This window comes from Haliaeetus leucocephalus, unplaced genomic scaffold (genome assembly GCF_000737465.1).
Source record: "Haliaeetus leucocephalus isolate CR32 unplaced genomic scaffold, Haliaeetus_leucocephalus-4.0 Scaffold1, whole genome shotgun sequence".
Lineage (NCBI taxonomy): Eukaryota > Metazoa > Chordata > Aves > Accipitriformes > Accipitridae > Haliaeetus > Haliaeetus leucocephalus.
Genome location: NW_010972437.1, coordinates 966,764 through 984,251, shown reverse-complemented (window position 1 = coordinate 984,251; position 17,488 = coordinate 966,764). Strand labels below are relative to the sequence as shown.

The 17,488-nt window shown below is 43.8% G+C and overlaps 1 protein-coding gene across 1 annotated transcript in view; it reads left to right on the top strand.

Moving 5' to 3' along the window:
• The window catches only part of TMEFF2 (transmembrane protein with EGF-like and two follistatin-like domains 2), a 132,255-nt gene extending 116,457 nt beyond the window's left edge, over positions 1-15,798 (top strand). The window contains exons 8-11 of the mRNA XM_010569059.1: positions 7,509-7,632; positions 9,181-9,339; positions 14,665-14,751; positions 15,160-15,798. Coding sequence (XP_010567361.1) covers positions 7,509-7,632; positions 9,181-9,339; positions 14,665-14,751; positions 15,160-15,256 — 467 coding nt within the window. The 3' untranslated portion in view covers positions 15,257-15,798. The remainder of the gene's footprint in view (positions 1-7,508; positions 7,633-9,180; positions 9,340-14,664; positions 14,752-15,159) is intronic.
• Positions 15,799-17,488: the final 1,690 nt, after the last annotated feature.

The following is a 17,488-nucleotide window of genomic DNA, read 5'->3' as shown; positions in this document are numbered from 1 at the left end:
AGATGACATGGGAACACAGAGGTGACATGGGGAGCTGAAGACCTTTCCAGTCTACCAGACTGGGAGGCAGGCAGGCAGGTGCCATTCACACGTGGCGATGAACCGCTCCATGAAGCTGCTGAAGGAAGACGTCAGTGCGTCATCTCTTGATGTCCTCAAATCAAGTGTGGAGGCACTTGTGCAGCATCTGCTTTAAACAACAGCGACCGCTGCTTTTACTGATGGCCTTGATAGCATTAAGTGGATGAAATGGGGCGGGGGGAAGCAGAGGAGGTCAGACAAGGTGAGACAACAGCCTGCTTTACCTCCCTGAATGAAACGGTCACCCCAGGGAGGAGTTTTGTCTAATGTGAGCACTTGAACACTGAGAAAATGCTGGTTTGGAGCAACACATTAGCCCACATGGCATTTTTTTTCTTTTCTCTTACAGCTTGGCTAATATCGCTGGGTGTTCCTGTTCAGACATGTGAGCAATGGTTGCTAGCGTGTACTTGTATCGCTGTGCTATTTTGGGGTTGTATTGCACCTTGTATTGCAATAGCTACTTGGTAGCACCTACTCGTGCATGTAGGAGCCTGTGCTGCTAGAGGTCTAGACAGTCTCTAGGGTAAGGCGTCTGTGCCTAGCCCGTGAATACAGGTGGACTATGGCCACTGAAAAAACAAATTAGGGTAAAAAGCAAAAGGTTACATTTAGTTTTGAGTAGACAAATGGTCTTGTTATTGTGCAGGAAAACGATTAAGAAATTGCCTAATTTCAAGCAGTCTTCTCCAACAAGGAAGATATGTTCACAGATGTTGTAAATAAAAGTGCTTCTCAATTTCAAAAGTTCTGAGATAGCTTTAACATATATAGCATAGCCCACATATATATGCTGACAAGCTGAAAGTATTTTGTTCTCTATTTGAACATCTGGGGATTATTAGTGTCTTAATTCATTGGTTTCTATTATTAATTATGGCAGCAGGCTGAATAATTACGATACATTGCTGCAAAAGACAGAGCACAGTATTTTTTTTTCCAAGTGCACTAGGACATCTTGCCATCATCTCAAACATAAAAAGCACTAGATTATTTTTAAAAAGGAAAGTGGATGTTATCTTATTCGAGGGAACTCATTTGCATAGGGACATTTAAAATTAATAAATTACCATGTTGAGCAAGCCTATTTTGTGCCTGAGAAAAGAAGTGAATGTAATTTAATTCACAAAGTTTCATTTCTTTTTTTTCCTCTTGGTAAAGCAGCTAATATGGGGAGGGTATTTTTTGTGCACGTTATGGAGAAAGACTAGCTTGAAGTTTGTACTTGGAGTGGCTGCAGGATGAATTTAGGCTAGGGCTGCAGCATAGTGGTGCCAGACGTTTTCAGCTGACATTTGGCGTCTCACTTTCCACTAGCTCTCAGGGAGAGTGGGCTGGTGAGCTCCCTCTTGAGCGGCAGCAAGCACTTCCTTCTGAATTTTCACTCCAACGCCCACCCAAACAGTGATTTTCAGGCGAGTTGCTTGTACACATATTCTTCATTGTTAAGAGACACTATATTCATAAGATCAAGAGCAAGATTTTAAAGGTTTTGAAAGAAGGGAACATACTGTGTCAAGATAATTAATAGGTCAGATCTGAGCAGCTGTTAGTGGTGAGGTATGGCTGTGTTGGTGGACGGCAGCGTGGTTCCTGGCAGCTTTGTCAAGGGCAGGGTGTCTGGAGCTGTTGAGCGGAGACGCAGGAGAAATCTCTTTTCTCTCATCAGAGCTGGGTCTGAGCTGGGATTTATCATCACAGTTCTTCATTACAAGTAAGTAGGAAGCCTGCTTAAGGACTTCATCCTCATAAGTTGCTGTGGGACCTCAGTTCCTGCTAGATGCTATTAGAGAGGAGGGAATGTACCAGAAAACCTGCTAAAGCAATTCTGCACTTTCAGAGGGAGCAACACCATTACCACCCCATTCCTCCTGACTTTGCAGAGGGACCTTCGAACCGTTCCTGGGCTGAGGAAGCTCCCTTTTACCCCAAAAGAGCAGCAGTTGCTGACTCTGTGAAGACTGCAGATAAGTAATGTAAACCGTCCCTAGGCTCACCCACAGGATTCAGATTCCCACCCCTAGTCAATCACTGAAGCTCTTCCACTAAACTCTGGGCGTCCTCTACCTTTGCTCCACGGGTTGATACTCTCTGGGCCTATATTTTTATTTCATATAAGAATTGCCACACCAAGTCTCTATCAAGCAGAGCAGAAGAGCTTTGTTAAGTGAGTTCCCAATGCTATGCTCTGCAGCATATCTTTGGGAAAGCTGCCAAGAAGGTAAAGGGAGTGGGGGGGACACACTTCCAAAAGGGGTTGAAAAAGGTTAAGGACATACATTTGACCCAAGAATCCCTTCCCTCCTTTATAAATCCTCTGATAATGTGATGTGTAAAGAGTCACTACCTCAATATCAGCAAGAGCTTTCAGCTGCAAATTTGACTGACTTCAGTGGTATTAAAAGATTAAACTATTATGTAAGTCAATTCTCCTTAACCACTGTTTCCAACGAGATAGGTGTCAAAATAGCTTCTGCTGCACATCATTCACCATCTCATCCCTTATTTGATGAAATATATGTGTATATATGTATATTTTCAGGACCTCCCTTGGTCCAGTGATGACTGTACACTAGGTATTGACAACGTAAATGAGCCAATATTTTCTTATATGGGCATAATCTATCAGTTATTCTTTCCATAAGCTCCAACATTACACGCTGCACAACAGTGAAAATGCTAACATGAGAATTTACAGGCTGTGGGCCTCTACTTTGCTTGCCTGAAATCACCTGGAAGGTCTCACTGATTCAAACATAAAGAATGACAGAATTATCAGCCCTGCAGAACTGATTGTGAAGTGCCTGACAGTCAATTTTTGAATGTAAGAACCCTTTTTTTTTGCCTAGATTTTTATCTAATTTATCCAAAGTGGCTTGCAGGAACTTACGTCTGGAAAGAATTTGCTGGGCACTCTAGGCAGTACTTCATATAATCCTCATCAAGGGCACTAATGGATTTATTCGTTTGTCAGCAGCACTACTCCACATGTTCAGTTGTGTAACAGAAGATCCACACTAGCCCAGATGAGAGCTGGGGACCGGTGAGGGCTGCCCAGAGAAGAATCTGGCTGCATTGTTTTCATCACTTGCAGAGTCAGGTCCTGCAACTAGGCAGGCTGTTTTGGCTTTTGAATTTCAGCCTTCACTGAATTATTTTCCTGAGAAGCCTAATGGTGCACATTCCGCTTCCAAAAACTGAAGAAAAGGCATATAGCTAAACCAGAAATTAAAAAGAATACAAAATATATTTGAAATAATTCTTCCACTCCTTCTTAACAGAAGATGGGAACACCCATAGATACTAAGGAATTTAGACAAGATAGCTTTAAATAATTTATTTAACATTTCAGAAGATAATCCATCAGGAAAAGCAAGATCACTGAGTGGGTGGTCAGTCGCACTGGATAACTTTTCAGGATCCATTTTCTTACCCCAGCAAAATAGCTCATCGTCTTGGCATCTCCCTGCCATCCACAGAAAGGTTGGAGAGCAAGTGTTCAACTGGGAGACTCTTCTAGTAAGCAAGATGATAAGCTGTTTCAGTCTACACAAAGTAGCGTCTGTCCTCAATGCATTTAAAAATAATCTGTTTTGACTAGTATATCTTATATGATAGGCTATCATGTCATGTTCTGGCACTAACAAAAGATGTGAACAATATGAAATGCCATGTTAGGCTAAAGATGCAAAAAATGTTGCAGAAATGCAAAAGATGTTGGCTTCATCAAAGTGACATTTTCTATCAGAAAAATGCTTCAAGAAAAATGTTTCTAAATGCAGTTGATCTGGAGGGTGAAGATGTATTTCTTTTTACAATAAAAAGGAGAACAATTCTGAGAAATGTGGCGGGAATTATGTTTGTCCAGATAGGAGAGACTGACCCAGTCGGTCCAATTTTTATCTTTAGGCTTTACAGCTTCTGTCTCAAATTCCAGCCATCACAAAAAGGCACAGATCTGTCTTTTTCGTGCAAATAAAACTTGCACACATAGTTGTAAATAACAATGCAGCAAGTCTAATGTTTGAAGAGGAGCTACTTAATTCAACATTACTGAAACCTGACTAACTTTGAATTTGGTCTCTGTCATCGCTTTATGAATACTAATCTGCTGTGCTTGGAAAAAAGTGGGTAACTTTGTATTTAAGCTTTACTCTCTGTAGGCATAAGGTTGGTGGGGTAGAGGGGCTCCTTAGTTTAGTGATACTATAATCTGATTAGTGCAGATTGCCTCCAGTACTGAATTTATAAATTATCCGAGATTATAATAAGGGGGGAAGTCTTAATTTATTTCATTTAGTTTTATTTTTTTAAACTTTGTACAGTTCTTATTTGATTCATAATTTAAACTTTTTTTTTATTCATATCCTCTCTTTTTAGAAATGATTTATAGTTCTTGTTTCATAGTGATGTAAACCCTGTGATTCATTCATGACAGTATCTCATCGATGGCTGGATTGCTGAAAAGTGCTCACATCCTTCGGGAAAGAGAGCAATCGGCTTTAACATAAAGGAACTTTTAAAGCATATCTTGGTGTTTGGGTCTCTATTTTGAATCTGAAAAGATGTTTTGTGTAATGAGAAAAATAACCTGTTTTGAGGCAGGGGGGTTATTTGGGGTGAATTCAAAATGTGCTGCAAGAGGAGGGGAACTTATTTTCTGACGTGAATGATGCTTTCATTGTGGTCTGTCGTTCAAATGACCAAAATGGCAGATCAAACTAAATACAAGGTTTTTTTCCCCTCTCTTCCTTTATGTTCAATCTCTAACTCTTTTAGAGGAGTCATCAGTCAAAATGAGGGACTACAGACAATTCGTGTCTAAGTTTTGTGGTTTCTTCCAAGCCAGATGACAAGGGTTCCCATATGAAGCGTTTATCGTATGAACTGCTAGCAAAGCTTGGGCCATCTCATTTTTGATTCAGTAAAGCATTTTTCATCATAACATTACACTTAGAGGTGTAATTACAAGATCTGCAGGATCCTAGATTTACTTAAACTATGCCTTTTAAAGAAAAGACCTTTTTAAAGAAAACACGGTTTCTACCCACATGATTGCAGGAGGAGGAAAAATCTTTCCTCTTTTTACCAGCCCTACAGCCTACACACACAGAGAGCATCTGCAAGTCTGGGAGAGGTCCTGGTCCTCTTTTCAAGTCCTGGCAGATTAGTCTGTCCTGAAAGTAACAATTTCCCTCACCATCCTGAAGCGTGCCTTTAAAAAATAGAAACCAAATGGTATCCTACCGTTTTAGCAACACTGCTGGCTCATCTGAGAGAGGAGGGATTCTCACACTGGTTGGTGGTGGCGCACGGACATCGCAGTGATATCTTGGTACCTGCGAAGGAACGATCAGAGATACACACACAAACACACACACGCACAGAGCAGTCTCCTGTTCTTCAGAAAGGAAGCAAACTTCCTCTTGATAATGGAGGATTTGGAGGAAATGGCATAATATTTTCCACAATAGAAAAAATGTGTATTAATAAGGATCCCATATTTCTTGCTGCAGTTTCCTGGACAGAAATATATTTGTATGTGGACCATAGCAGCGGTCCAGCACACCCACAAAACATCGGGCATGGTGCATAGATGATCACTACATGGGTATGGAGTCTAACAAGTCCCAAGCACATTGGGATCTGTCTGTGTGCACTGGGCAAGTCCATTGATAGCTGACACACATCACGCACACATTTTTTCTGTTCTGGGAAGATTTCCAGGTGGAAAAAAGGAACATACATGAAGTCCTGGTGAGATCATAACTCTCTATGTATATATTTCACATGCTGGTAGCCAGTGTCTCACCTAGAGGGTAATAGGTAACCAAAAATGTTTAGCACCAGACCAAATGGACTTTCTGCTCCCACCTCTTTCCAGTAGCAGAAATTCCTGGGCAAGGTCTCAGAGGAGGTTATACCATGTCTATAACATGCCTCCTGTCAGCCTATCCTGTGCTGTCCCAGAGACCGCTGTCAGCCCCAAGCCCAGGAATCGTCACTGCACCATGATGCCCGCTTCTGCACTGCGTTGTCATTAACAGCCTTCATGGCAGCCTTGCACAGATATCCCAATGTAAGCAGGGAACCAGGAGAGGCAGACAGGTTTGTCTTCAACATATGTGCATTTAAAAAGATGCAATAATGGTCCGTAGTGCAGAGGTTCTGAAGGTCCTAACAATGAAAGAGAAGTTAATGCTGTCTACAGGGATGTAGAGGTTGCCCTGTCATTCTCGTTTGCTGGGAGCTTGTCCTCGCCTGTTTTAGCATAAGGACAATATAACCAACTTTATTAGTGCAAGTTGTTAGAGACTCTTAAAACTCTCCTTGGACAACAGTGACAGGAAAGAAATTCATTATGAAAATCTGAATCTTGGATCTGCCGCACACGCCTTTCCCAAAGGTGGGATAATACCTAAGCATACCTACTGCTGGCATGACTGGCTTGGAGGCAGAAAACAAATTGCAATTGTTTCCTAACACTTGGGGACTTCCTTTGGAAGATACAAACGCTTCAACTTATTTGTGTGCAAACTACATTTCCTCAGACATCTATCATGAGATTTTCTTCTTCTGTTTTTAATTAATTGTGGCTAGTTGATACTATCACAGAAAAAGGATTTTTACCATTTGAGATATCATAAGTATTGATTAAATGGAAGAATTTGCCAAAATTACCCGGTTAATTAATACCTCAGTGGCCTACAATATTCATGTGAGTTTATTGCAAGTAACGCTCTGCATTTCAGCCCGTGATGTAAATGTTGAGCACATACCTGTTTCAAAATGAAGCCTACATTTTCCTGGCTACATGGAGGGAAGTATCTTCCAGGATTTGTAGTCTCAGTGACTATTTAACAGCTGCACAAGCAGGCACAGAAAGTCAGACTAGTTCAGAGGTACCCGTGCTGTGGGATGGGGAGGAGGTCAGGGCACAGGCGTGCAGCACTGATGATAAACTTCAGCTCCTCTACTTCAGCCATAAAATTTTCTTTCTGAATATGTTCTGTTGAATGACCAAATATATTGTAATGGTATATTACATGCAAATATCCAGAGCCTTTCTCCTAGCCTTGCCTGGGTGTGAGGAAACAGTCTGCAGAGGATAACAGAAATGATCAGGCATTTTTCATGTGCTATTCTGTAATCAGTTTTTGAATAGTCAAATTATTTTTCCTGGTATCTCATTTGCTGTAACTTGACAGGAATTAGATATGCAAAAGAATGACAGAAAACCGTGCAAAGCTTTGCATCTACATTGGCCTACCTGTTTCAAGGTGCAAACCCTTGCTCTTGCTTCCCATAAACAACATCTTTCACGTCTTGTTCTTCTGATTTTCCTTTCTTTTATACGTTGAGTTCTATCCATCATTCCACCTTATCCTGCATTGTCAGGTTAATGTTCCCTTCACCTGTGTTCACAGAGAATGCAAATAAACTGGAAGAAAGTGCAAGAGGGATCTACATCCCTTGTCCAGAGCATTACAATGGCTTCTGCATGCATGGCAAGTGTGAGCACTCCACTAACATGCTGGAACCGTCTTGCAGGTAACCCTTCTCCTACCAAGGAGGAAAGGCTAAACACATGAAAATATTGACTTGCAAAACCACTTAATCTAGATAAACTATAGAAACTAATGGTAACCATGGCCCTTTGTGCTACAAAACCCATTAGACGTAAATTATTCAGAAAGTCCTCATTTTGTGTGGCAAAAGTGTATTGAGTTACACACAACGCTAATTGATTGTAAAAACATTCAGTAACCTTCAGTTATATTTGGATAGATCTTACAAAGCACTTCAGAAAGTGCCCAGGCAGCCGCTAGGTAGCCTCCTCAGGAGGAGGAGGAGGAGAGGAGTGCCGCCAGGGATATGTGCCTGCTATGGCAGGAGTGACGCTTGTGGGGCAGCGAGCTGGGGCAAAGGTGGCTCCTTCATGCAGGAGGTGGCTTTGGAGGAGGTTAAGGTGGGGAGGAGGAGTAACAGTGAAAGCACATGGTTTTGCAGCAGATGCCTCCCTGCAGAGGTGGGGATATTACTTCTGAAGTCCAACCAGAGGCCTGCTGGCAAAGAAAAGGACTATTACGCGTGAAGCACCATTTTGCCTGGGACATTGGACTGGGAGAGAAAAGATACGGAGCAGACTTCTCCCCCAGGGCAGATCCTTAAGCCAGCTTCTCCCAGCTCCCACAAACAGCCAGGGCACATTTTGCTCTTTGCAAGCTGCTGCATTTTAGGTTCTCCATTCAGCTGGAAAATGTCCTTTCCTCAAGCTGCTGGCTGCTGGGGGAATGCAGGAGAGGAAAAAGGTGGAAGCTCAAGGCTTAACCCTTCAGGGTTAATGCGCCACTAACACTTCTGAGAGGAGTCCAAGCAATCTGGCTCGGTCTCTTATGGTTGCTGCTGCCATTGACCTGGATTTTTGCATTTTCTTGCTTGGGCTTTTTAGGGGAAACAAGGCAAGAGCTAAAATGGGAAAACCACTGCTTGTTCCCCAAAATCACAGAGAGGAGATGTCGGGCTGCAGGATGGGAACCGGTGAGCAGCGCAGCAGGCGGCATTAGGGTGGATGGTTGCAGCATCAACAGAAGGTTTTTTATAGCAACCAGACAAAATGTAAATGATGTATCCACTTGCAGGAACATCTAATCACATTTCATATGGAGCTTAGATGATTGCTTATCACCTCCTTAGGGGTAATCTGCATAAGGAGCCACAGCTAGATGGCTTTCACCCTCCCCCACCTCCCCAAAGAAAGGAAGAAATCTAAAATATGTTGTGCAAGGAACTAAATGGATTCTCATCACAACGGGCAAGTAGTTCCACTTGATGCTAGATAAGTCCCAGCCCCCTGCGCACCTCCTGGCACTATCGCAGTGTCGTCCACTCTCACAGACCTTGGTGATGCTGAGGTCCTGAAGTCTTCCCTCTGAGAGGTCGAGGAGGCACCAGTGCTCTCTCTGGGGAGCCCGTCCTGCAAAAAAAACACATAAGCTTATGCTTAGGCCACTGATTTTTTTTTTTTTTCAGATATAATTTTTTCGGCATTCTTTGAAAGCAGCAGGTATAACTGGAAAAAATATTTTTTTGTTTCAGATGTGATGCCGGCTATACTGGACAACACTGTGAAAAAAAGGACTACAGCGTTTTATATGTGGTTCCAGGTCCAGTAAGATTTCAGTATGTCTTAATAGCAGCTGTGATTGGAACCATCCAGATTGCTATCATCTGTGTTGTAGTCCTCTGTATTACAAGGTCAGTATCTCTGGTATTTTGCAATAGAAAAAGAAAAGACTTTTGTTTTTCCTGCTTTGTCCGCTGATTATACAGATTTCTGCAGTGACACTACTGATAACAAACACTGTTTAATTCACTAACAAACAGAAGATATCGTCTGGTCCAGCCAGGCAGTGCTCCTTCATTATTATGACTGAAGTTTTACTTCCATCTTAATCAAACTTAGGTAGCAACACTGCCTACAGCAAGTGAAGTTTCCTATTTTGTATTCAGATGCTTGGACAAATATTGTTCATATAAATAAGGGGAATATAAATACAGCAGCTGGATCAACACTTAATAAAACTAATCATATCTCCATCTGGTTTCCTCAAGGGCCCATTCCCTTAGTCCTAATCAGGCAGAGCATACAAACTTTTAAGCCTGTTTGCAATCCCGTTGATTAAATGATTTCATTAGGCTTGTATACATGTTCAAAGGTACCGCACATGTTTAAGGTCTTCACTAGATGGTGGCACACCAAGCCATATATAATTTTTATTTTTTTTTCTTTAATGAGGAGGAAAGGGTTATTTGAATGTAAATGACAGCCCCAGGGTAGTTCAGAATGAGAGGGGTAAATGCAGTCCTTCCCCTCCTACACGTGCTGCTCTACCTCCCCACTGAACTGTGTTACTGTCTCTGGGAGGGCTTGGGGTAAATTCTGAACTTCAGACGTCTTTGGGCTTCTCTCAGAAATCATGAGGTTAAATTAATTCAGCTAGCAGCACTGATAAATCACTCTTTTAGAAATAAATTTCTTTTTAAAATACAAAAAAAAAAAAAGCCAGGTATCATACCTCTGCAGAAAATGAAATCTCTAATATATTTCAGTCCCTATCTTGCACTACCTGGCTAGAAGACAAGTGTAGCATTTGTTCCTGGAAAAGGCAAAGAAAAAAAAAATCATAAACCCTTCCCTGGCCTAAAGGCATAACACAAAACCATCTGATGAAAGGTGGTTGCTTTTTTGGCCAAGCCAAGTCCATCAACTCAATGGTAAATGCCGAGTGAGGCCATAGATTACGGTGGTATTCACAGAAGTAATTCAAGCAACCAAAAATGTAGTGTGTAGTAAGAAAAAGAAGATGGCATAGTAGCTGGTAATGGAACAAATGCTCTGTATCATTTTGTCAAGTGACTCTAGATTTGTCACCTTGATGCAATAACGCAGAGTACTTTATAATGAAGAATGAAGGCAGTGTGCTCTGAGTGATCTGGTACTGTAATGCAAATTACCCATCACACTGTTTTCATACATAGATGGTACTTTTTCCCGCACACTTTGTAACCAAGTTAATTTATGATCTTTTGACTTTTTTCTGTAATGCATGTAATTACTGCAGAGCATGCTCCATCCCAACATAATGATTCGAGATACATTTGCAAAAGTGTACTCTTAAGTGGCCTAAGAGAAATCCACATGACAAGAGAGCATTGTGGCAGCATATGCATAAGTAACTGAGTTTTTGAAGTCATCTGCTTTGGAGAACCTGACTGTGCTGGTTTGAACTCCGCACCCTGAACCTTGAAAGTGCTAAAACCACCCTACCAGGATCCTGGGAGAAAGAAGGGAATCTTCACTCACTCAGAGGCCACTGCAGCCAAATTCTTTTCCACTCGTTTCAGTGCAGCTTGACCTAATTAATTTACCAAACGAGTTCGGTGCACTGTGTCCAAACCCTGCCTTTGAGTCACATAAGACTATCACTGTAAATCTTTTAGCTATCGTTACTGTTGTTGCTCTTAAAATCTTACCTGTGCAGTGGTGTAAATCTACAGGGTGTCCTCCATCGCTGGAAGGCTCTGAGCAATTCCTGGGCACTTTTAGGGCCACTGTTGCAGCGACACTTTAATCTGACTAAATGAGCTGTGCTGCTGACAGGGGCAGTCTGCCCTTGGCCCTTCCCCTGGCTCCTGGGCACTTGGTCCTGCCAGTGCTCTTGCGCCACCATTAGCATTTCTGTAGCCACACAACGAACGCGGTCAGGGGACAGATTCAGCTGAAAACTCAACCAACAAAACCAATGATTTGTTTTTAAGTAAGTGGCTCAATTCCTTGATGAGGTTGGCCACCTGGCTACTCATCGCTAGTGCCAGCAGTGGGAATAGGCGGCTGGGGTGGAGGACTAGGGGACCAGAGGCCAAGAGGTGCAGAGGGAAGGAGGTGGAGCAGTGAGGCACAGTCCCTACGCCCAAGGACTTTTAGCTTAGAGGTAACGCAAAGGAGAAGCAATGATAAAAGTGAAGGAGGATGGTAAATAATATAGGTATGGCCTAGTGTCATAATGATTCTCAGCAGTTTTCTTTACAGCTTTGCATTTTTAGTGCTTCCCTAATGTTTAGTCACAGCAGCTTATTTATGTGAAGAAATAACTTGATTAAAAATGAATGCATAATGTGTTTTACCTGCTATGAATCACATTGTGAGTAACTCAAGCTTGCGAGCAAGCTTCAATGGAGGGAGGGCAAGCAGCCTGTGCTCCAGTACCTAGTTTACATTGATGTAACTGCTGTGTTCATAAATGAAGGCATCCCACACACAGAGCTCTACAAAGAACTTTTGATTAAAGACTTAAGGACCAAATAAAAGCTGTCACTCAATTTTAGCAGATGATTAAGTCTAAAAAGCTGGTTAAATGCCAATGCCCCTCTTAGGAAACCCAGCCGCACTTCAGACACAGGCTACCTGTAAATGCAATAGCATTGCATTTAAACAGTCGTGGTGTCAGTACTTGGTCCTGGGGCCTTCCCAGGCTTCCATCAATTGGTAGCGTAGTGGATTATGCAATTAAAACATGGGCATTTTTGGTTAAAAGATGCTTTTTCATCATCTTAATTGGAGTAATCTCTACATTTGAATTGACTTCTCTTGACCCTAGACTAAGCAACTGTATAGATACTGCCAGTGTCGGTTTTGGGAAAGCGCCTGTGAGATGCTCATCTCCTTGCTTCCAGCTGAAGCAGTCGGTATCCACCGTTCTCCAGGAATGCACAGCTGCATCCCCTGGGATTGCTGACCATCCTGGTCAGCCCCCAGCCACCTGGTACCTCCATGTTTCTTACAAAACCAGTCTGGTTGTGCCCACTGGGGCTTCCCACGCCTGGTTCCCAAACCCTGCTTTGCATGGCTGAGCACTGGGGCAAAGCAGAGCTATGCCTTCTGGTGTAAATCCTCATCCTCTGGGACTCAGGAGGAACCCCTGGTAGCTCGGTCACACCGTGTGGCCGCCGGCTGCTGCAGCAGGATTTAGCAGTGCTGTCTCTCAGCGTGTCGAGGTGTCAGTGCTGTCTCCCAGGGAGCGCTGCGAGGTCCTGCTGTGCCATCTCCGGCTGAATGGGCAGGAGAGGCTGCTTGGGGACAGTCGGGGCTGGGAGGCTGTCAGCGTGCACATGACATGCGGCTCAGTGAATCAGCCCTGTGTTTGCTAACAACGGCTCCCTGACTCACTCAGAAAGTTTGATCGCCTTTTTAGGAACACGCAGTGAATAATGAGTTTGTCATGAAATCACAGACCAGCTAAAGTCTGCATTAGTTTCATAATGAAAGCTCTGCCATAACCTCCAAGAGCGCTGGAGACGCAGGCTTATTTTTCCTGGAGTAATGGTAGCAGCCTACTTTACTGCTTCCAAGAAAGGAACAAGGCAAATTATAGCACACAGCCATACAGTTTCTCATGAGGGGGTGGTCCCGTTGGCTTAAGAGTGAGGCAAGTCAGGACAATCTGACCCATATTTTGTTAGACACTTATATAATTGTATTTCAGGGTTTTGAAATGCTTCATAAGTCCTTATGCTCTTGGTTAGCCTTTCAGTTGGCGTCACAAAGCTATAGCATCACTCCCATTCAACAGGGGGGGAAAAATGGCCTTTTTGATTTTAAAGGGCCAGTAAAAATTTATTTCACTCTATTTTGCTGTTAGTTATTTGACATGGAGCTGAAGGCAAGTGCTTTGAACTCTCAGTGCACTGAGAGGGTGGGCTTTCTCCAGGGCATAACCCATAGGGTTTCACAAGGTGCCGCTAAAAGCCTTCCTTAATAGAAAAACAAGTTAGCCCGATACAAAGGGAATTTTCTTCTGTGTCAGTATGGTCTGGAGTATTGTGGGGCTTTCTGTCATGCCACTCCAAGAGGGTGTTTCAGTCTTTCTTGTGTGGCTGCCCACGCGGAGGGCAGAATGAGGTGCACCCGGGCTAAAAACTCCTACTGAGCTTCAGCTGAAGAAAGAGGACAAAGGCATGGCCGAATTAATTAAGAATAGCTTGTTCCTCCTCCTGTGCAAAATGTTAACTAGATCACCCTGGGTAAAGCACTATTTTTATGGCTGGTTTTTTTTCTGTAGCTCCCCATTTTCCTACTGGTACCACAACTGCAAAAAGTGCGAGCGTTTTTAGTGGGTGTTGGTGAGCCTGCTGTGGTTCTGCTTGCCCGACAGTTTCTGCCATTACCTCCTTGGCTTTCAGCTGCTTAGAACTTCCTGCGGCCTCCACCTGGGGCTAAACTTCTCCATGCTTTCTGGCTAAGGGTGCCTTTCCAGGGGAGGAAACCAGAAACACGCCATTATCTTTGCATTAGCGGGGAAACGCTCCGTAGCATCCCCATAGCTGACACTGCTGCAGGTAAAAGGTTGAAGCGTGCCCTTGCTGAGGAGCACCGTGAGGTCCTGAGGCAGAAGAGATTTGCTTTTGCAGCCATCCAAAGGAAAATAAGATTTTGGTCTTTCCAGTGCGATTGCTGTCCGCACTAAGCCAAGCAGCCATGTGAGGAGCGTAGCGCCGTGCAGGCACCCGTAAGTAAAGTAGCTGCTCGCTAATGAGCTGAGCATGGAGCATTTCCATGGAGACTAATAGGGACTGCAGATGCTTAGCTCCTCGGAAAGGCAGCCCCCCCATCCACTTGGTAAATACTTCATAGACCTGGGACGCCGAGCAGGTGAGCGTGAGACCATCCTAAATCCTCCTCCTGTGCCTCGCTGAAAATAAACCCGTTATGTGAAGATGAGAGATGCTGTGCAGTTGGGGCTGTCGCAGCGCAGCAGAGCCGCCGCCACTGCTCACCAGTAAGGAGCAGGAATCTTAAAATTTCCCTTGCCATATTTTTGTTTACAGTATGTTTTGTGGGGTTTGGAGGGGGGGCGTGTTGTGGTACCATTGCCATTAGCCAGCCCACTTCATTTCACTGAAGAGGAAACGCACTGAGGGCCAGAGGATGCCTCTCTCGCCCTCACGTCCCCTGCTGCCCGTGCCACCTCTCGAGCAGACGCATTGTTAAGAGCCATGTATTCTCATAACTCTCTTTTCCAGGAAATGTCCCAGGAGCAACAGAATCCACAGACAGAAGCAAAACACAGGGCACTACAGTTCAGACAACACAACAAGAGCATCGACAAGGTTAATTTAAAGAGCGCATGTTTCCACAATGGCAAAACTAACTGCAGAGAGCTTGGACTACAAAATACAGTATTATAGACAAAAGATTAAGACAAGATCTACACATGTTGCCTTGCATTTGTGGTAATCTACACCAATGAGAACATGTACTACAGCTATATTTGATTATGTATGGATATATTTGAAATAGTATACATTGTCTTGATGTTTTTCTGTAATGTAAATAAACTATTTATATCACACAATATAGTTTTTTCTTTTTCATGTATTTGTTATATATAATAAATACTCAGTGATGAGAAAAAAATTGCCTTTCTTAAATTTGCTGTATCTCATAGCTGTGTATAGTCTTGGGATATTGTGTATGGACACTAACAAATCTCTTCTTTTTTTTTTTTCTTTTTCCAGTTCTAGTGGCAATTTTGAGTCTACTGAACTCAGTAGTAGGGTTTTGAGTTGGTCCAAGATCAGCGACAATTATGGATGTGGGAAAGGTGAAGAATAATTTAACCTACATTGAGGAGGGATAAAATATTTCAGATCCGGAGTCAACTACATTTCATCAGCCTTCTTCTCCCATACCATCTATCTTTACTCTCCCATAGCTTAGGAAGTCTTTGCCTTCTAAATTAAATCCTAACCGAAGGGGAAATGGAAATTCTCAGTAACCGCGATGAGAGTGTCGGGGGTAATGTTTTGATTTGGGAGGGAATTAGGTGTCTGTCAAGGTGAACCCTACGAGAACACTTTGCAGAAGCTCCAACTCTGGTCACTGGAGTGAGTGAAAATTGCTTCTTACTGTTGATTGAAAATTATTAGGTTAAAAAAGTTAATAACATAATAACAGCTGAAATGCCAGCACCATTTGTACCTCATGAACATGCTGATATAATTTATTTTTTCAAAAAGAAGGTGAAAACCTCTCAGAAAATACCTTATGAATAACTTTATGGGTGACCCTACTCCATTAAATGGAATGAACTCAAATGTTGGCTATACCTTAGGAAAATAAGGGCATGTGTTTTGTCACATCCACATGATGGACAAGATGCAAAGTTATTTCCACGGTAGCTGAAACTCTCCAAAACATATTCATTCGAGAAGCTAATATTACTCTAGTTTGGGCTCTGAATCTTGAAGACAACAGAGCAAGACTGAAGGGCAGAGTGCAGTAACTTCACTCCTGCTGGATAACATCTGCTCCGCTAATTGACTACCGGAGTACTAGTCACACTAAATAACATAACCGAGTTCAAAAAACCTTGCAACAGTATTCATTACTGTGCCGCTCCTGTCCAAACAGACTTTGCCTAGGCAGAAAGCACCCATGACGAGAGTTAGGAGTAGTTCGCGCTGTCATCACCATGTAAGAAATTGCATTTGGGTGAGAATCGGATCTGGGGTTACCTGGGATGATGTCTCACGAGCGTGTTTCCATTTCCTGCTTCAGCATCCGTCTGACCACTCACAACAGTCACCACCCACCCCACCGGTGACAGTCCACCCGGTCTGGCCTTCAGACATGGGTGAAGCAATACTTCTACTCTAACATGGCTTCTGGTCCCGTCCCCCTGCCCAGCCTGCTTTAAAGTGAATCCATTGCATGATGTTCACACGGTCTCAGTTTTTGTCTTGTTCTGGGTTTCTTGGCTTTTTAAAGGTAATAAAAGGCGATTGGCAAGAGATGCTTCCAGGCACCTGGTCTGTGCTGATTGATGGGAGTGGGAGTGCGGTGCTTTCGCAGGCAGCGGGGCAGACGACGGCGCGTAGCAGCAGCTCTCCGGCGCTGGGCTGCCGGCCCTGCCGGCACCGTCTGCTGCCCGGAGCGGTGGGCTGGGGCGAGGCAGAGGGAGCGCGGGGCTGCGCCGCCGCTGCCTGCTCCTCAGCCCTCGCCCCCAGCTCTCCGACCCACAAGGCCTGTTCGCGGATCAGAAGATTGACGGTGCGGGGTAGGAGCGTGCGGCGAGCAGGCGTGAGCCTGGCCCGCTGGACCACAGGAACATTTCCCTGCTCAAACCCACCGAAAAGCACTCCTCTTCGTCCCAGTCCTTGCTGGTTTTGTCTCCCACGCACAGGCTCGGCAGGGGTGGTGCGACACGGAGGGGAACCCAGGCACAACCACGCCGGGCTGTACAGGTTTGGTGGCACACGATCCCTTCTAGGGAGACTTTGCAAGCTCTGATCATTAACTGATACCTACTGGCATTATAACACCCCTCTTCAGAGCCCTCCATCAGCTAAACCCGATGCAGCGATGGCAGCGAGCACCTCCGAGGAGCACTTCGGCGTGAGCTTGAGGATTAGGTTGGAGGTGGCAAACGTAGCCCTACCCTGCAGCCCCACTCCCACTGCACTTTGTGCTTTCTGAGTGAGGTGTTGGAGTCTAACAAGCATCAAAACCGCAGAGTTTTGAGCCAAATCCAAATGTCAGTCCCCCCACTGGGACTATCAGAGCTGGATTGTTTATTTCAGTCACTTACAGTAGCTACAAAAATCAAATGTTAACACATACACACTGCCATGTAGCTATAGCAATAAACCTAATTAAAAAAAAGGCAAGGCTTGGCTTGGCCTGGCCTAAAATAGCATAGCGTCACTTAGAAGTAAAAATAGGAGTCCAGCACACTGTCTCTAAACTTCCCAAAGTTATTTGCCTTGCTTTTACCATGCAATGTCACATTTAATGCCTAAACAGTCTGCGTTTTGCGAGGAGTTATTAGCTGCATCCCCAGCCGCA